Source organism: Bos mutus, chromosome X (assembly GCF_027580195.1).
Source record: "Bos mutus isolate GX-2022 chromosome X, NWIPB_WYAK_1.1, whole genome shotgun sequence".
NCBI classification, from domain to species: Eukaryota; Metazoa; Chordata; class Mammalia; order Artiodactyla; family Bovidae; genus Bos; species Bos mutus.
Window position 1 is genome coordinate 110,939,908 of NC_091646.1, and position 21,158 is coordinate 110,961,065.

The 21,158-nt window shown below is 43.8% G+C and overlaps 1 protein-coding gene across 6 annotated transcripts; it reads right to left on the reverse strand.

The window, feature by feature from the left end:
• Positions 1–781: 781 nt before the first annotated feature.
• On the reverse strand, positions 782–20,268 carry TLR8 (toll like receptor 8). Of its 6 annotated transcripts, none has more exons than XM_070365519.1 (4): positions 20,146–20,225; positions 16,531–16,843; positions 13,727–13,790; positions 782–6,771 (listed from the first exon to the last, which is right to left on the reverse strand). In XM_070365519.1, exon 4 carries the CDS (start codon positions 6,763–6,765, stop codon positions 3,664–3,666), a length of 3,102 nt encoding a protein of 1,033 aa, XP_070221620.1. In that variant the 5' UTR covers positions 6,766–6,771; positions 13,727–13,790; positions 16,531–16,843; positions 20,146–20,225; the 3' UTR covers positions 782–3,663. The 6 variants fall into 6 exon arrangements, with proteins under 6 accessions (XP_070221620.1, XP_070221621.1, XP_070221618.1 ...); XM_070365520.1 differs by having other exon boundaries at positions 13,724–13,790; XM_070365517.1 differs by lacking the exon at positions 16,531–16,843 and having other exon boundaries at positions 20,146–20,254.
• Positions 20,269–21,158: the final 890 nt, after the last annotated feature.

Genomic DNA, 21,158 nt, shown 5'->3' on the forward strand with positions numbered 1-21,158 from the left:
ATTTCAGACTTCTAGCCCTCAGAACTGTGAGACAATAAACTTTGATTGTTTTAAGCCACCCAGTTTGGGGTACTTTGTTTTGGTGATGCTAGGAAATGAATACAGTTGTAATATTGGAAAATCACATAGAGATCACGTAGTTCATTCTAGACATGAGGAATCATGCTCAGAAAGGTGGAGCGGGAACTTCCCTGGGGGTCCAGTGGTTAAGACTTGGTGCTCCCAAGGCAGGGGGCCCAGGTTTGACCGGGGGTCAGGGAACTAGATCCCACATGTCACAACTAAGACCAGTACAGCCAAATACATTTTTTTAAAAAGGATAAAAAAAAGAAATGCAGAGTGATTTGCTATGATCAGACCTGGGCATTCTAATTCCTGTGGTTCAGGGTTCTTTACAGAGGCCAACCACCAGAGATCAGTGCCAAACAGGGATTTGGCAAATCTTGACCAGCTACCCCCCAAAACAGGAAGACCAAACTAAGCTGATAGAGACGACTTCAGGAGTAGAACAGAAATGCCAGGAGCTTCAGACATGGTGAGGCCATGCTGGAAAAGCCACCGAAAAAATGGCAAAGAAGAGAAATAAGGCTGTCAGGAGATTCACAGAGTTGTGCAGCCAACAAGACATCCTGTGACCACATGCAGTCACTTCCCACCTTCTCTTGGCTCCCCCAGCCCTGGGGGAACCACTTACCCAATTTCTGTCTCTATGGATTTGCTTATTCTGGACATTTCCTATAAATGGCATCAGACAACATGTGGTTTCTTGTGACTGGCATCTTTCACTGAGCATCTGCTTTCTAAGGCACATCCATGTTGTCCTGTGTGTCAGTACTCCATTCCTTTCTAAGGCTGGATAATACTCCAGTGTATGGCGATAGCCCATTTTATTTATCCATTCAACAGCTGATAGATATTGGGCATTTCGGAACCTACCTTAGGACTCAGTACATATTGGTTGTTCAAAAAGCATCTGTCCATTAAGTAGAAATTGTGAATTGAAGAAGATAGATGACATAAAGGGATTTTATTTTCTTATGCTCTAATGATCTCCAGTTATTTTCAGGTCAATTTCATAAGGCACCTCTTCAAGATTCATACTGCAATGGACAGAAGATCCTATGGACAGATGCAGAGGAACAAAGGGCTAGCAGAGGTGGTAGGGAGGGACATCACTGTCTCACTTAGGAGAACTACATAAAGGGTACCAATACATACGCATCCTGATTTTACGTCTTCTGAATAGGAAGTAAGTGAAAGTGAAATCGCTGTCGTGTCTGACTCTTTGGGACTCCATGGACTGTGGCCTACCAGGTTCCTCTATCCATAGGATTTTCCAGGAAAGAGTACTGGAGTGGGTTTCCATTTCCTTCTCCAGGGGATCTTCCTGACCCAGGGATCGAACCAGGTCTCCTGCATTGCAGGCACACGCTTTACCATCTGAGCTACCAGGGAAGTCCAATCCCCAGGGAATAGGAAGTAAAGATAGAATTAATTTCTATGTTAACAATTGTACACATTTCATGAAAACTTTTCCACCTTTGATATCTAGTAAAGGTTTTCTTTTTCCCTAAGGATTCTCCAAAAACCCAGTGTTGGTGGTAATTTTATCTTTTAATCCCCTTAGGTTTTACTTTGGTGCCAGCAAATTTGGAAAACTCAGCAGTGGCCACAGGACTGGAAAAGGTCAGTTTGTCTAGTCAAGGCTATGGTTTTTCCAGTGGTCATATATGGATGTGAGAGTTGGACTGTGAAGAAAGCTGAGTGCTGAAGAATTGATGCTTTTGAACTGTGGTGTTGGAGAAGACTCTTGAGAGTCCCTTGGACTGCAAGGAGATCCAACCAGTCCATCCTAAGGGAGATCAGTCCTGGGTGTTCATTGGAAGGACTGATGCTAAAGCTGAAACTCCAATACTTTGGCCACCTCATGCGAAGAGTTGACTCATTGGAAAAGACCCTGATGCTGAGAGGGATTGGGGGCAGGAGGAGAAGGGGACGACAGAGGATGAGATGGCTGGATGGCATCACTGACTCGATGGACATGAGTTTGGGTAAACTCTGGGAGTTGGTGATGGACAGGGAGGCCTGGCATGCTGCGATTCATGGGGTCACAAAGAGTCAGACACAACTGAGTGACTGAACTGAACTGAGGTTTTACTTATTTTTAAAATTGAACTATAGTTGATTTACAATGTCATGTTAATTTCTGTATACAGCAAAGTGACAGTTATATACATATATACACTCTTCTTCATATTCTTTTCCATTATGGTTTATCCCAGGACACTGAATATAGTTCCCTGTGCCTTACAGTAGGACTTTGTTGTCCATCTATTCTAGATGTAATAGTTTGCATCTGCTAACCCGAAACTCCCAGTCCATCTCCTCCCACCCTCCTTGGCAAACACAAGTCTGTTCTCGATGTCAGTGAGTCTGGTTCTGCTCCACAGATGGATCCCTTTGGGTCATATTTCAGATTCCACATATAAGTGATATCTCAGTACAATAATTTCTAGGTCCGTCCATGTTGCTGCAAGTGGCATTATTTCATTCTTTTTCTTATAGCTGAGTCCATTGTATATATGTACTGCCTCTTCTTTATCCATTCATCTGTCAATGGACATTCAGGTAATTTATTTTATTACAGATTTACTTCCCTGTGTATTTATTATATGCTCATGATGTGAAATGAAGCATTTTAATAATTAACTTCATGATTTACAGCAATGGTGATTGACAGATAACTCCAAATGCTTCTAATTTAGTTGCACACTTAAAAAATGGTTAAGAAGCAAACAAACAAACAAAAAAACTTAACTACCATCCATCTTAGCCTTTAAATGGTATCTAAATCTTAGAAGTAAAATATTATAGCCAGTGTTTATAAAAAGTAATTATAAAAGGACTAATGCAACCATAACATAATATAACCAAATAGCCATGGATATATGATAAATCTAAACAGCAACTTAACATCAGAACTCTTACAGTCACAAAAATCCTGAGATACTGAAAAGAAGGCAGAGCAGGCCAACTGTCAGGATGGCCATAGTGATCCCTGCTCCTGGTGTTCACCATTTACGACCGAGATGGCAGGCTGAGCGAGCTTACCATGACTGCCCACCTTGGTCATAGACTACTTTCCCGGGACTGAGGTGATCACTCCCATGGAGCTGGCAGGGCCGCTGATTTACTTCTAACAATCAGAATATGGCCAGAGTGAGGGGTTATCACTTCCCTGATTGGATTACAAAGATGGCGACTTCCATTGTGTCAGCAACCTGTCTCTCTTGCTGGCTTTGCTGAAGCGAGCTGCCACGGGCAAGGGTCCGTCCATGTGGCCACGAACTGAGGGTAGCCTTGGGCCAGCAGCCCAGGGAGAACTCAGTCCTGAAAACCACCACACAAATGTAGGCTCTGAAGTGGATGCTAACCGTAGCAGATGCCTGTGGCCCTGGCTGACAGAGAGATTACCGCCTTTGAGGAGCCCTGAGCCAGAACTCAAGCCCGGACTCCTGGTCCACAGAGACGATGACACAACAAAGTGTATCATTTTAAGCCATTAAGTTTGGAGTACTCTGTTATACAGCAAGTGACAGCTAAGAACAAAAGGAGCATTGCTGTGCATTTTGACTATGCCTGTGACCCCTGGCTTAACATCAGTTAGTATTGCTTAATGGAATTGACATACAAGTTGTTATACCGTGAATCGTTGGCTGTTAGGACGACATTTTTCAGACTCTGCCAAAACAAGCCTTCCGCCTTGGGGTTATCAGGCCACTGGAGGATGGAACTCTTGCAGATCCTCTGCCGCAGTCTCAAATACTGCGAATGCTGCAACACTGGCTCCAGCAGAATAAAGACAATCACGTCCATATTCTCCTCCATTAGCCTCTGCAAGGCCAAGTAGAATGCAGTTTTAAAATTCCAGTTTTTGGCATATTTTTTGGTTAAAACAAATATTGTTTTCTTGCTTTGGTTGATGCTCTGCATGAGGTTGTCGATGATGGCTAGACCCGGGTCCCAATCCCTTTCCTCTAAACACAGGAGCACATTCTTGTCCTCACTCTCTTCCAGGTGGAAGCGCAATTCATTGATCACCCAGTCCGTGACAGAAGCGTCTTTGGTGTCATAAGAAATGTAAGCATCATAGAAAGTCTGGGATGTGGACAGAGACCTGTAGCCTTTGACCTTAGCTAAGCACACATGGTAGATAAACCAAGCATCCCAGTAAAACCAGTGGTGGGCCAGGGCAGCCAGCATCACTGAGATGGTGACAGAAAAGGTTAAGAAACAGAATATGGCTGCAATGGTATCTGAAACACAAGTGCTGAGGTCTAGACTCACAATGCTCTTGCCTTCTTGATCCCCAGGACTGGCACAAATGACATCGGTCAGTCTGGGAACCCTGACGTTCAGATTTCTGTCCATCCATTCTAGAAAATCTCCGAAGTCACAGGTACAGTCAAAAGGGTTACCCCCTAGTTCCAAAACAGTTAACTTGGTGGCGGTCTTCGTTTCAAATGTGGATCTGTTGAGCATCTTGAGCTGGTTGGAGTTCAAATCGAGGTGTATCAGGCTGCTGGCTCCAGAAAGAAAATCAGACGGCAGGTGGGAAATTCTGTTTCGACTCAGCAGTAGCGTCTCAAGAGAAGATGCAAATGTAGATAGGCTATTGGTTAAAAAGAACAGCTGGTTTCCACTTAAGTCAAGCAATCTGAGGTGAGGGAAGTATTCCAGTAATGACCAGTTAAAGAAATTTAACATGTTATCATTTATATATAGGTCAGTGAGAGTCCTGGGCAAGTTAAGGAAGGCCTGACTGGAGATATGCCGAAGGTTATTACGGGCTAAGTCAAGCCGGGTCAGATTGGTGAGATTTTGAAAAATTTGCCAGTACCTGACATCTTGAGCATTCCACAGAAGGTCAAGGCGGTTCCCACTGAAAACTAATTCTCCCAGGGACGCGCTTTTCAGTTGTGTTTCTGTTAAAGTAAAAATGTCATTGTTGCTCAAGTTTAAAACTCTCAGGTTAGTTAAATGTTCAATAAATCCTAGACGGTGCGTTACCCCTGCTATTCGGAAATAGTGCGCATTGTAGCTGAGATCGAGAACTTCTAACAATGGCAATTCACTGAAAGCAGCATCGTCATCAAAGTCTAGTCTATTGTTTGTCAAATCCAAATACTTGATACCAGACAAGCATGAAAATTCCGTTCCATTTAACACCTGGCCATTGCCATTTGAAGATAGATTTAAACAGGAAATGTTGCCAAAATCTTTAAACTGGTTTACCCCAATAAAGAAAATACTGTTCAAGCTTAAATCTAAGGCATTGCCAAGACGTGAACATTCTGTCTTTATTAAAGGACGGGTGTTATGATAAAAATTCGAATGTGGGTCAAATTGAATATCGGCTGAGCGTCGCTTCAGGATGTGACTTTGGAAAGAGGTCCCATTTGCATCATGTTGCTCGGTATCACTGACCAAGGGTGATATTCTGTTTTCTGACAAGTAAATGATTTTCAGGTTGGGGAACCATTGGAAAATACTAAAATCAATCTGCTTAATAAAGTTAACGCCCAAGTTGATAGTCGTTAAATTTGAGAGGTGCCGCAGGGGCATGAAATCTTCCTTTCTAAGTTCCTGGAACACATAACCTCTTAAATGCAACATCTGGAGAGATATAAGCTTCGAGAAATTTTTGGAAATGTTAATGTGCTGAGGATATTTTTTCAGTTCATAGTTGTAAGATAAATCAAGTATTTCTAAGGAGGGCAATTTTGTCAAAAATTCCCCCGAGGCTATTTCGTCCATTAAATAGTTGAATTCAAGATCCAATACCTTCAGATTGTGCATGTTGTCAAACCAGCTGGCAGGAACCTTCCGGAGCGAAGTGCTAGAGAGGTTTAGGTAGCGAAGTTGGGTCAGGGTTTGAAAAGCAAGTGGGTGTATCTGAATTGAAGCATCTCCTTGGCAAGGTACACAGGGAAATGGAGCGTTAAAACATCTCGGGCAGTTTCCACTTAAATCTAGTACTCTTAAATTGCTCAGTTCCTTGAAGTCTTCTTCACTGACGTTTCCAATATGGGTATTACTAAGGTAGAGTTCTGTTAGCGAGCTTGGCAGACTTGGTGGCACGCTGTGAAGGGGATTAAAAGATAATGACAGCACCTTCAACTTGGTAAGGTTTTGGAATGCTCCATTTTCTATGGTAAATTTTTTATCACAAGCAAAATAACAGTTCCAGCCCAAATAGAGACTTTCCAGGTTCCCAAGTCCAGAAGTGTTCTTTTTCGTTAACGTAATTATGTTGTTTTGAATTAGACTAAGTTTTTTTAAAGATTCTGGCAAACCAGCTGGTATTTGTTGTAACTGGTTGTCTTCCAGCAGCAACTCCCTTAGGTGTTTGAGGTTGAGAAATGCCCCGTCTGTAATAGTCATAGCTTTCTTTACAGCAGGATTTCCACTCTGGGACTTGGCATTATGGTTCAGGTTGATTTTAGTCAGATTTTGCAGCCCTTGAAAGGATTCATTCGTTACCCGTGTGATGAAATTATCAGACAGGTCTACTTCCGTCACATCTTTGTCCACTGTTTGGGGTACTTCCTGTAATCGACGACCATTACATTCTGCAATAAAAGAGCCATTTTCGTTTTTCACATCGCAAGGATAGCTTCGGGGATAACTGGCTTCAGTGAAGAACTCACAGGAATCAGAGATGAGCAGGAAAAGGGATGTCAGAAGCAAAAAGTGAAGGGTCATGTTTTCCTAAGGAAAATCAAAGTAGAGTCACAATGTTAGACTGGCAGTATTTTCTAGGCATTTCAGGATGAAATTCGCAGTGCTTTGACCATACTTTGAATGAGTTCTGAAGTAGGAGTTCTCTGAACGGTTAAAGAAATTGCAGTAAGTTCAGAATGGTTTTAGTTTTTCACCCTGTTCAGTTTCTTGATGTTCAAAGAAGCAAAAGATGAAGTTATCTGAGATGTGATGACAAGAAAACATGGAAAGCTTTGGCAGAAGCACACAGCAAGATGCCCCACCATCACAGGGGGCCTGATGTTGGATCCTGGCTATGGTTCATGCCAGACCTATAGCAGAGCAAGGTATATGTCTGTTGCTTCAGTCTATTAGCATAACTCAAGGAAACGCTGGCCAGCCCCAAGGAGAGTCCAGATCCAGCTTCTACTAGGCCATCCTTCAAGATTTCCAAGCCAGAGTCTCTCTACCTTATCTACACAACCATATATTTTATTGATATTTCCCACAATCTGTCTATACCTCTGTGATGGTATGTATCAAATTCTCTCATGTCCCAGCATGACAGGAAAGTGGACACTTTCGGTTTATAATAATAGCAAAGTGTCACGTGTTATGCTAAACATGAACATTTTCCCACCCATGTTTATGCTCCCTACAATGCAATAGGTTCCATTATTATCCATAGGTTGTAAGTGAGACTCCAACTCAGAGACTTAACTAATTTTCAGAAGGATAATACACTGCAGAGGTGAGACGAGTCCATCAGATTCCAACATGGTGCTTTTAACCACTAACCACTGAGAAAGCCATTTCCTAGGCAGGTTGATAGGGAGTCTAGGGGTCCCCAAGGAGAGAGGGGTCTGGAATTCTCAAGGAGGAAGAAAGGACAAAATTTTTTTTCTTTCTCCACATTCCTTAGGATTATATAACAATCATGTATCCTGCCTAAGGACAGTCTTTGGATTCAACCTTCTGTTATCTTAAAATGTTAATTATGGGAGTAGACCTGATCTTTACAAGGATGTATCTTGCCTGAGGACCATGTTATCTTAAAATGTAAATTATGGGAGTAGGTCTGATGAGGTCTTTACAACCTCCAGATATTCTTTGGATTATATAACTTCATTGTTAACACTAGCAAGCGGGTACTCTTTCTGCCCTGTTCTTATGCCTATGTCAGAAGCTTTCTCTATCTCCTTTATACTTTAATAAAACTTTATTACACAAAAGCTCTGAGTGATCAAGCCTCGTCTCTGGCCCCGGATTGAATTCTTCTCCTCCGGGGGCCAAGAATCCCAGTGTATTCGCGTGATTCAACAACCTTTCACCATCATGCTACACAATCTCATTTTGAAATCTTTATGTTAGAATATATCTTCAAATGTAGACAACACTCAAAAAGTTTTTTGTAGGGAGGCTACCACTTATATATCTCTTATCATACAAACACTGGTATTAATAGCCATTCTTTTGCTTTTGTAAACTTTTGTGGGCATGACATTTAATGTTTTTGTACGTACTCTATAATGTTTAGTAGAGTGTCTCACTTTCTGCGATTCTTCCTTAACAGGGGGATGAAAATATTATTTTCGTAATTATACAAAGCAATGAAAAGATTAATGTGATTGGTATGATCAAGGGTTATAGTAAAAAAAAAAAAAAAAAAACTCTCAAAATCGTATTTCACTGGGTGTGGAGACCAATCTTTACTAAACTGTATTTTTCACTAAAATCCAACTCATCTCCTTAGTGTGAGTTATACCAAGTACGTGCTCTCTTTTTAAATTCTCCTAAAATTTAGGGTTAGTGAACTAACAGTCACTGCTGCTGCTGCTGCTAAGTCGCCTCAGTCGTGTCCGACTCTGTGTGACCCCATGGACTGCAGCCTACCAGGCTTTTCCATCCATGGGATTCTCCAGGCAAGAACACTGGAGTAGGTTGCCATTTCCTTCTCCAATGCATGAAAGTGGAAAGTGAAAGTGAAGTCGCTCAGTCGTGTCCGACTCTTCGAAACCACACAGACTGCAGCCTACCAGGCTCCTCCATCCATGGAATTTTCCGGGCAACAGTACTGGAGTGGGGTGCCATTGCCTTCTCCCAACAGTCACTACTGTACCCTTACTACAATATGAAAAACTTTCATATGGATGTTGAGAAATCTGAGGATCAATAATTATTGCCCATTCATAAGAGCCAAGGAAAAGCCAGCTCCTTACGAGATGGAAGTTAAAGTGGAACAGAACTTGCAGGCATTTTCAGTTACCTGTAGTTACTCCCAAATACAGCACCATCAAGGTACCACTGTTTAATGTTTAGCTTTTACTGAAAGAAAGCCTGGCTTTACATGGGGAAGGCAGAATTTTAAGGCGATCCCTATGACCTTTTCCCCCTGGCATTACTCCTGTAATTACATTATGTGGCAAAAAGATTATCTAGATGGGCCTAATCTAATCATATGTGCATGCCAAAGCCACTTCAGTCATGTCCAGTTCTTTGTGACCCCATGGAGTGTAGCCTGTCAGGCTCCTCTGTCCAAGGGATTCTGCAGGCAAGAATACTGGAGTGGGTTGCCATTTCTTTCTCCAGGAGAAGAAATGGACACATCATTGCAGACTTGAAGCTGGAGGGGTGGGTCCCTGGCAAGGAATGTAGGCATCCTGTGAAAGCTGAGAGTGGCTCCCTGTTGACAGCAAGGAAATGGGGGTCCTGATTTGACAACCCAAAGAACTGAAATTGAGGGACAGCCCAAATGACCTTGGAAATGACTCCTAAGCCAGAACCTAGTGATAAGAGTCCAGCTGGCCAACACCTTGACTTGAGTCTCACGAGACCTAGAGCAGAGAATCCACTTAAGCCCACCCAATCTCTAATGCCCAGAAATGTAAGCTAATAAATGAGCATTGTTTGAAGGGTTTAAACATGGGGGTTATTTGTTATGCGGCAATGGAAAACTAATACATCTAGAAAACATCTGTGAAAAGATGCTTCATGTTTTCAAAATATGCAGCTTTTGCGGACTCCACCCCAGGTCTCCAAGTTCAACGTCTCTGTTGGGAGATACCATGTGCCAGGAGGGTAATGAACCTTGGAGAAGCAAGGAGCTTGGGTAGGTGACCCAGGCAATACTGTGTTTGCTTGCCACCTAAGCAGATCTCAGCCTATGTGACTTTCAAGTGTGAACATCGCTAGATTTGGAAGTCACTTCCTGACTCTTCCTTGTCCTTTCCTAGCTAGTAGGTGCCTTGGGGTGGGGGCAGTGCTAGTGTTAAAGAACCCACCTCCCAATGCAGGAGACATAAGAGACGCGGGTTTGATCCCTGGGTTGGAAAGATCTCCTGGAGCAAGGAATGGCAACCCACTCCAGTATTCTTGCCTGCAGAATCCCATGGACAGAGAAGCCTGGCAGGCTGCAGTCCATGGGGTTGCACAGAGTTGGACACGACTGAAACAATTTAGAAGGCACGCACGCACAGATTATTAGTTAACTCACAGACATAGATGAAACACAACCACATTACAAGAACTCAGTTATGACACAAAGAAGTGAGACTAGAAGAGCCTTAAAACAGGAGGATTTCACCTCTTCATGGAGGCTGGGAAAGGTTTCCCTGAGGAAGTGAAACTCGAGCTGGGATTTTCAGGTTGCTTTGGCATGAAGAAGACAGAAAGATGTCAAAAGAATGTCTCAGCATATGAAAAGGCCCTGCGAGCATTCCTTTGAGTTTCCCACATGGTGCCGCCACAGGAGCCCTGGACAGCAAACAAGAGGGGTAATGGTGTGGGCCAGAGACAAAGCACAGCAGGTTTCAAATCCTCAAAGCCCACTGAAACCTGTGGGGAACTGCTTGCAACAGCAGGACTCAGAATAAGAAGTAGGGCCAAGAGGACTGGAAGGCCATGTGAGAGACAATGTGGACAGAGATCCTCAGCACCTCCATGTCACTACCATCAGCAGACATTTCTCAAATCTCATCTGAATGAGCATGTGACTGTGAGGGACCGAAAGAAAGTCACGGATGTAAGAATCCATGAGTGTGGATTTTGATCTTGATCTGAGGAGCAATGCAAGCAGGGTGGTGCCATGCTCATTATTCTACAGTAGTCTCTGGCAAGAGGGCACAGACCTTCAGGAGAGGTATTTTTCACTGATTCTACTGTGTAGGTGAGGCTGTGGGGAATCAAGTATTCCTATATTTTACTTAAGTGAAAGTGAAGTCGCTCAGTCGTGTCCAACTCTTTGCGACCCTGTGGACTGTAGCCCACCAGGCTCCTCCATTCATGGGATTCTCCAGGCAAGAATACTGGAGTGGGTTGCCATTTCCTACTTGGAGGGGTCTAAATTAGGGCCACCTCTAAGGTGGAGAGAAATTTGTAATATCTATCAAAATTAGAGAGACATACTTAGAACTTAACAATTTCAATTCTAGAAGTAGACCACAAGAGAGACCTTCACATACACAAATGCCTATCTACAAGGATATGCCATGCAGGGCCGTCAGCAATAGCAAAAGATTTGAAATAATCTAGATGCCTATGAGTCGTGTTCTGGTTAAATAAAGCAGGATGCTATAGTCATAAATGGAATACTATACAGCCATTAAAAAGGAAAAGGTAACTCTACATTCATTTATTCATTCAAAAATATTTACTAAGCATATACTTTATTGGGGGAAATATAGCAATGAACAAAACAGATGAAAATATCTGTCCATTTGGAGCAGTATGTTAGATGGTGGAAAGTACTAGGGAGAAAATGATGGGAAAGGGGATGGTCATGTAGACTGTCCCTCAGTTGGGATGTGTCTGATGTCTTTGTCAGGATTAGACTGGGGTAATGGGTTTGGGGGAGGGCAATCACAAAGGTCAAAGGCCACTTAAGTCACAGCTGAGCAATGGCACATACATGACTTCCACTGTTGGTGCAGAGCTTGATCACCTGGCTGAGGTAGTGCCTATCAGCTTCCTGTTAATAGATTAATAAATAATTTTAAAATATATTTTTAAAAAGTCTCTTGGGGAACAGGTGGCAAGGCAAGCTGGTTGCAGACTCTTCCCTGCATGCAGTACACAGAGTACTGTTAGTAGGTGAGACATTTCTATGTGGGTGCTTGGGTGGGGTGGGGTGGGGGTGTCCCCAGGACAGGATGGTGCTGTGCAGCCTCCCTGCTGTTGCCACTGCTGCTGTTAAGTCTCTTCAGTCGTGTCTGACTCTGTGTGACCCCATAGACGGCAGCCCACCAAGCTCCCCCGTCCCTGGGATTCTCCAGGCAAGAACACTGGAGTGGGTTGCCATTTTCTTCTCAAATGCGTGAAAGTGAAAAGTGAAAGTGAAGTCGCTCAGTCATGTCTGACTCGTAGCGACCCCATGGACTGCAGCCTACCAGGCTCCTCCATCCATGGGATTTTCCAGGCATGAGTACCGGAGTGGGGTGCCATTGCCTTCTCCAGTGCAGCCTCCCTAGCCTCAAGTTAATTCCTCAACATCTGATTCCAAACTCAATTATCACACAACACTGAGCAATTGAGGAGAAAAGCCTCTAGGTGGCGCTGGAGACCACAAGAAGAGCCCTTTGACACTTGCCTGAATATTGAAGCTTCACTATTTTGGCCACCTGATGCAAAGAGCCGACTTGTTGGAAAAGACCCTGATGCTGGGAAAGACTGAGGGCAAGAGAAGAAGGGCACGACAGAGCAAGAGATGTTTCAATGGTGTCACAGACTCAATGGACATAAGTTTGAGCAAACTCCGAGAGATGGTGATGGACAGGGAAGCCTGGGGTGCTGGAGTCCACGGGGTCACAAAGACTCAGACACAAATGAGCGACTGAACACCACCACCATGGCCTCCCAGAGAATCTGAGGCAACTTAGGGGCTAGGCCATGGAAATAAGCAGAATATTGCAGAGAGGATTTCTAAGTGAAGAGCTTGAGGTTCCTAACTCCTGCCTCCCAAAAGAGTGTCCTGAGGTAAAAACAGGATTTGACAAATTCCAAATAACTTCAATTTAAAGAGAAGTACATGGATGGAAAGAGTGGGAGGTGTGAAGTAGGCATCTAACAAAGATCTTAAAGAGAAAGCCCGATAGTTCAAGCCTCTCCACCTACCTCAGGGCCTCAGAGAGGCAAAACGGACTGCAAATGCTCATCATCCATAGCGCAAACCCTAACTCACAACATCCACTGGCCTCTGAGGTGAGATGGCAGAGCCCAAAGCCCTGGGCAGCAAAAGCCCCACCTCGGTAGCCAAGTTCTTCCTCTTAGTCACACTCATGCCTCTGGCTTCCAAAAGTCTTGGCTCCAAAAGGACCTCAAAGGGAAACAGAACCCAGAGAACTAAGAAGGGTACTCGAGAGAATTTACTCCCTTAGTGAATAAATGAATAATAAATAATGAAAAAAAAAACATTCAGCCTGGCAGAATAAAAATGGCAACTCTGCAAATAAAATAGAGAAATGGCAACTATGTGGAAGAAGGAAAAAAAAAAAAAAAGAGAAATAGCAACTCTGAAAATAGAAGGGAAAGGGTCAATTATGCAAATAGGATAGAAAGCCAAACTATGCAAATAAAGCTGAGAGAGAGAGGGAGAGACAGAGAGAGACACTTCTGTTGTTTGAGGCTAATAGCTGAAGGTACCCATTAAAGTGAGAGCAAAGAGTTAGGATTCTACAAGGTGAGAAAGGACATTAAGAGGAAAGCACAGCAGACACGGACTGTGTATGAACTTGAGGAAGACAGAAAGCAGATGGATGAGTGGTAGGTGGTACAGCAGAGTGGAGAAGGGCTAAAGCTGACGAGAGCGAGGTCAATTCATAGCAGACAAGCCCACAAAAGACTCGGGAGCTGCAGACAGCAGTCACAGGGGAGTCACCAGTGGAGTGCCAGGTGGGGCTGCACGAAGGATGGGCTGGAAGTCTGCATGAGAAGTTAGACCCCGTCTGAGTCCCTCCCTGAGACGTACTACCTTGAAAGGTTGAATCCAGAGCCTTGGTTCAGGAATTCAGGCACCAAGTGAAGGCAGGGGTGAACTGTCACAAAGCAAACAGGAGGGTTAAAGCCCTGTGTGTCTCTGGAGCGCAGATCCCCGTTCTCTTCCCTCCTCTGGCCCTGGGGCCCCTAACATCCACCTGGTTCATAAATGCTCCACTCCACCCCCCAAGCAGAAGACTGGAGCACCTCATTGGGAAAATGGAAAGGCACAGTAGCAGGGCCACAGTGGCAAAAATTAAGAGGTTGCCCCAAAAGGTAGTCATCAAGATGAAAATAGTTTACAAAAAAATGAAAGTTCCTGATGGACCATATATCACTATGAAATAATGACAGAATCGGACCCTGCATGTGCCATGCAGTAAGTCCCCTGCCTTCCTCCATCCCAGCTCTGGTTCCAAGAAAACTTACTTTACCAAAATAGGCCCCCAGCCTGTGGGCCAGAGTTCCTCACTATGACTTTTAAAAATAGAACACTAAAATATTATGTGTCCTGACTGCCAAGCTGTTGGGGACCTTACCTGCCTGCAATTCTGCACCCAAAGCTAGGACCTCACTCCCCTCACCCTAGCCCTGACCCTGCACCACAAAAGAGACCTGTGATCACAGTGGTGCACCCAGCCCAGAGGTTTGCTCCCATCCTAGGCTGGGACCCATCATTTGGAAGGCCTGTCCTTGCAACTGAAACTTCTCATCAGCTGTTTGGGGTTCCACACTTGAGTACGAAGTAACAGTCAGTACCAGTCACCTGGCATTTACCCAGCATCAAAGAGAGATGCACATAGGCAAAAAAAAAAAAAGGAAAATCACAGACAAAGGAATTAGTAGAATCAGGTCTTCTGGTCACCAGGACAGTGGCTGATGGTTTATATCTGAATGCAGGTCCTGTCTTGTACCGGTGCTCAATAATCTCTCTGCAGTTCTGAAATTCTTAAAAATCTGAGCACCAGAAGATTTGGGGTTTTTTTCCTAACTTATTTGACAGAAAAAGCTGATCTGAACTGAGCTAAGGCTACTAAAATTTTTATTTATCCACTTATGGGAGCTCTGTGGTTTCAGAGTGGAAATTACCACATGTGTTATCATCAGGGCTGCTGTGGACCCATCCAAAGTGTTTTATAATAAATCCTCTATGTACTATGATGGCATCACCAACTCAATGGACATGAGTTTGAGCAAGCTCTGGGAGATGGTGAAGGACAGGGAAGTTTGGAGTGCTGCAGTCCATGGGGTTGCAAAGAGTCAGACATGACTTAGCAACTGAACAACAAAACTATCTTCTCTCGCTACAGTGCAAATTCTGAACTTTGACACAATTCTAGCCTACAGGTTGCAGGCAATGGATTGTGATTCAATAATTAAATCTCCTTCACTGGAAACCTATTAGCAATTCCTGAACTGTGCTTGGCATATGTCAGATCAGAAAAGAGAACGTGGTTGTCAACAACACTGAGTTTTGACTTCGTGGGCCTGAGATGCTTTGGCCTTTACCAGCCTCTTCCTCCATAAAAAAAAAAAAAAATTAGTAAAAAATTATATGTTATGACCACGTTGGCATAAAGACAAATATAACCCAGACTGGAATATATTCACTCTTCTGCAGATTTTAAAAACAACTAAAGTCTTTGCTTAAAGTGTCACAGGCCTTGTGTCTTTTCTGACCAAAGAGAAACTGGCGCTGGTTGTCAATGATGGTATCCTGGGGCTCAGACCAGGTCCTGGGAAAGTAGTCAAGATAAATAGGAGATACTTGCTTAAAAGTAAGGTAAGTATTAGGTTGGGAGAGGCTGAAGGGGAGGCCTAGGGTTGAGTGGAAGTGGCAGAATAGAGGACCAGAAAAGGACAGTGTTGCAGGTTGAATCGTGTCACCCTAAAATGATATGCTGACATTTTAGCTTCTCCATGTGAATGTGACTATGTTTGGAAATAGGGTCTCTGAAGTTGGAATCAAGCTAAGGTGAGGTCATACTTAGACTTGTTCAGTTGCTAAGCTGTATCCAACTCTTTTGCGATCTTATAAACTGTAGCCTGCCAGGCTCCTCTGCCCATGGGATTTCCCAGGCAAGGATACTGGACTGGGTTACCATTTCCTTCTCCAGGGGATCTTCCCCACCCAGGGATCGAAATCATGTATCCTGCACTGGCAGGCAGACTCTACCACCAAGCCACCAGGGAAGCCCCATACTAGACTCAAATGGGCCCTCACCCAGTGACTGCTATTCTGATAAGAAGAGAGAAATTTGGACACAGACAAGGGAAGAGAGCCATGTGGAGATGGAGACAGAGACTGGAGTGATATGTCTACAGGCCAAGGAACATCAAGGACTGCCAGGCACCACCAGACACTGGGGAAAAGGCACAGCCCAGACTGTCCCTCACAGCCTCCAATTGGTAGAGGACACATTTCTGTTGTTTTGAGTCACCCAGTTGGTGGCAGCCCCAGGAAACAGAGAGGAAGAGCAGAGAGCAGGGGGAAAAGTGCTGACCAGTGGACCCCATGGCTGAGCCAAGTTTGATCTGCTACATACAGCTCTTTGGCCGTGGCAGTGAGCTCTCTGCATAGCACACCCTGCCAACGATGGTCCAGTCTACACGGTCTCCCTGCGTGTTGCTTTGGAATATCCAATGGGAAAAAAAAATCGAGAACCCATTTCTTTAAAGCAGCATATGAATCAGATCAGATCAGTCGCTCAGTCGCGTCCAAGTCTTTGCGACCCCATGAATTGCAGCACGCCAGGCCTCCCTGTCCATCACCAACTCCTGGAGTTCACCCAGACTCACATCCATCGAGTCAGTGATGACATCCAGCCATCTCATCCTCTGTCATCCCCTTCTCCTCCTGCCCCCAATCCCTCCCAGCATCAGAGTCTTTTCCAATGAGTCAACTCTTCACATGAGGTGGCCAAAGTACTGGAGTTTCAGCTTTAGTATCATTCCTTCCAAAGAAATCCCAGGGCTGATCTCCTTCAGAATGGACTGGTTGGATCTCCTTGCTGTCCAAGGGAGTCTCAGGAGTCTTCTCCAACACCACAGTTCAAAAGCATCAATTCTTTGGTGCTCAGCCTTCTTCGCAGTCCAACTCTCACATTCATACCTGACCACAGGAAAAACCATAGCCTTGACTAGATGAACCTTTGTTGGCAAAGTAATGTCTCTGCTTTTCAATATGCTATCTAGGTTGGTCATAAGTTTCCTTCCAAGGAGTAAGTGTCTTTTAATTTCATGGCTGCAGTCATGATCTGTAATGATTTTACAACAAAAGAAATTTGCCTCACATCCTGCTCCATGCTGAATAAATTTCAAAAAATTGCTCACTATTGAGGCAGTCATTTCACAACTGTTTTCCTGATTTCCACAGCAAATCAGTTCTCTGGCTGGGTCCATGGTGTATGATAATCCAGTCCTCTTTTTCCCTCATAGCTCAGTCGGTAAAGAATCTGCCTGCAGTTCAGGAGACCCGGGTTCAATTTCTGGGTTGGGAAGATCCCCTGGAGAAGGAAATGGCAAGCCACTCCAGTGTTCTTGCCTGGAGAATCCCATGGATAGAGGAGCCTGGCAGGCTACAGTCCATGAAGTCACAAAGAGTAGGACTACTTCACCTCTCTCTCTGAAAGCCTCCTTTGCTAAGATGTGATCTGCCTCATGCCATCTCCTGAGCTGCACTGCTTTCTCAGAATGGATCCTGCTGATGCCCCCTGACCCAAAAGTGTCAAAGGAACCTATGGATTGTTAAAGATGATGAATCCGCCCAACTGAATCACTGAGCTGATGGCCATGATGCATGATTCCACTGGAACTAAATGCTTGCCAAACTGGAAACGTTTTCTAATTTTGCATGGGTTCTGATGTCTTCATAGTTGACTATGTTGAGCACTGATACATTATGAAAGTAAATTGATAAAGAAGTGGCAGAGAGAATTTGTCACCTGAGATGAAATTTACAGTAAATACTAGCTACTTGACTTGATCCATTCCACATTTGATGGATTCACTAACACCTTTGGAAGACCAAAGAAACCACTACCACATTAAATGCACGTATCAACGAAGAGGTGGAGCCTGATTTCATACACATAAAAATATGAAAAATTATGCTATTTGAAATTTAGCAAATATGGTAGCACACGTTTGTTGAGTGCTTTATCATGAGGCAAACACTGGGAGCACAAATCATGTATTTTCTTGTCTGATCTTCATAAAAATCAGTGAGGTGGGTGCTGTCATAAGCCCTCATTTTACAGACATGGAGCCTGAGACTCAGAGGCTCATTTACCCAAGGTCAATCAGATGGTAGGTGGCAGAACGGAAACTGAGTCTAAAGGTACCCACATAGGTAACAAGGTGGTACCAAGCGATGATCTGGTTTCAGTTATCAGCAGAAACACCACAGCCATACATGGAACCTTCTGGACTTAAATGGCTGGGAGTATTACCCACCTTGCCTTTCCACTGATGCCACAGAGCACTTACAGGTGCTCTGTAATTCCATAGAACAACTGGAAATCCATTGATTCTAGACATATTAGCCAATGAATGGCTATTAACAATCAGCTGAAAACTCAACCCAGTCTGTGCTAGGTAACGTTGACCCAGAACCATGGGTTATGCATTTACATGTACTGTCTCTATAGCCCTGAAGAGTTATAAATTGGGAGTAACAATTTAAAAAACAACAAATCCCTCAGCACTGTTCAATAGGTCAGCTGAACTCAAAGGATATTTCCCTGGAATGACATCCCCCTCAATAGACCCCAGAGGTGACGCTGAGACGCACTTACAAATAATATCCAACTGAGTTTCCAAGGCTGACCCTGGGTCGTGACACCCTCCCATGTCAGACATACCCTGATACTCTGTCAGTCTGGGTTTCCACAGGACTGACTTCTCTCTCATCAATTCCTGTGCACTTTTTATGATTATTACATGAAAGAATGAGAAGCAGAAAGAAGAGTGGACAATATCAAGTGTCCCTGCCCTGATCCACAGCCTCAGCTTTTTGGATAAGGTATACGTGGAACTTTTATTTTGCTTTCTGGAATCAAGCTGAGAGGCTAATGAATAAGCTTCAGGTCTTTCTGGAGGCTTTGTCAGTCCCACTCCCAAAAGTCTGTGCTCCTTGTGGAAAAGACCAAATGGGATGTTCAGATGCTTCTCTAAGGCGGTGGTCCTTGACTCTAGCTGCTCGCAGAGATACTTGGGAAGTTGAAAAGCTACCAATGCCCAGGCCCACTCCAGAGATGCTGATTCTATTAGTCTGTGGTTCAGTCTGGACAGGGGGATTTTTTAAAGTTCACTCTGTGGTTCTGACACATAGTCAAGCCTAAGAACCTGTACTCTTGAGACCAGGAGTCAGCAAGCCTTCTACCCACCACCAATGACAGGGAGGCAGGGCATTTTTCCAAGTTGAGTTTGATTTTGTTCTAGTATCATTTTCTTATAATGCAATTATATTGGCTATCAGAACAGTTTGCAAATATCAAGTAGAAATGGGATAAGTTTAAATGCAATTCCCTATATATCATTGGCCCTGCTGGCCTAATTCCTTCTGAGCCTTTGCAGTCATTCTGCAAAGCATCAGAGAATTTCAGAGCAGACTTAATTTACTTTCAAGATCTATAATGGGCAGTCACTGGATATAAAAAAATGAACTTCAAGAACTTACATATGTTAAATAGTGGTAAAAAAAAAATAACTCCAAGAACTTTAATAGGCACTAAATGATCATGGAAAAAATATACTAAAGTAAACATTGGATGAGATTCTCTGGAAATCAGTCTTTGCAATGGTGCTTAAATCGCATTCAATTATCGAGAAAATACATGATTTTTAAAAAATCGTTAAGTTTTTCAACCTGACAGTTCTTGACAGTAACAAAAACTTACCACCTTCTATGTCTAAACACTACAGAAGATAATTATAGCAACAGTAACATCTTCACTTGAACACTCTGAACAAGAAAGCCTGGAAATACTGAATGCACCTGAAGCTCCTGGTAGGAGATGAAGTCCAGGTTCTGCCCAGGCACCAGCAAGCAGCCTGAGTGAGCAAAGACAGCTTGTCCTTTTCTGTAGAAGTAGCAAAGAACAAACACCTCCCCTCCAGCCTCTTGGCTCTAGATGAGAATACTATTTCTGGCAGGACCGGATCAATTCCTAACTTGGAATTCACTTCTTTTCCTCTTGAAAATGCTAAGACCACGGCATTGGATTTCTGACACTTCCTGCACACCAGACCACTCCACCTACACTTAGAGCTGCTCCAAGACTTCGCCTTTTCATGCTCATCTGCCCGTTCACCACTTCTTTGGTCACAGTTATTTGCCACCAAACCCTGTTTCATGGCCAGAAATCCTCTATTTTGCTGGAAAGCTTTGTTAAAAGAATAGAAGGGGCTTACCGCGCCTCTGGTGGTGTCCTAACTGCTCATTCTAGAACCTGCGGTGCTGCCGAGTGGCAACCTCTGTGCTGTTGGGTGTATGCGCACAAAGAAACTAACCAACTTCCTAAAACTGGCCGCTTTACCAGCAGTAGAGCCTCGCCTACGGTTTGCAGAAGCTTATATGGGAAGAAGGGAACTCGTGATTTCTTAACTGTTGCCAAATCATTTATTGACTAGGCTGTACAATTTCAAAACTGAAGTGGAGGGGGTGGAAAAAAGGCATTTATAAAATGATCTAAATATAACCCAAGCCAGATCGACCTGGCGCATCTTTGTGAGTTTGGGTTCGTTTGTCCAGGTGGGTTGGTGGGCAGTTGCTGCAAGGATCCCCAGCGAAATGTTAAGAGCAGTGAGCTCTGGGGAGCAGGATGAGGGGGAAAGGAGGGAGAAATGGGGAAATTTTTCCTTAAAAAAATTTAGGGTGTTTTTTCCCAACTTTACCACAAATGTATACTTGATTTATGGTTGCACAAACTCATTTTACTCATGGAATTCATGGATGCAGTTAAATAACATTTGAATGGCTTCATCTTTGTTCTGCCCATCTCTGGGACAGCCCTTGGTGTGGTGGGCACGGGTCCCCCCACCATCTTCCTCCTGGGTGTCCTTGAACCCCAGACAGTCCCTAGCATGTAGCATAACTCAATACACCTTTGGTGAATGACTGAAAGGATGAGCAGGAGCATGAGGCAGGAAAATTTTACTTCCTGATCTGCTGATAAGTGGATTGCTTCTTAAGGTCTCAGAGGGAAGGCTGTAGAAGGTTTACCAAGAGCAGGAGTCAGCAAACTCCAGCATGTGGGCCAAACCTGGGCAGGGAGTAGAGAACGATTTTCACAGATGAACCTTTGCCATTGATTGGTTGAGAAAGAACACTATCTATAAACTCCCATGAGGCAAAAGAATTCCAGAGAGTTCCATTCTTATTAATAGACTTATAAAAAAACCCCTGCATTTGATTAATATTTATA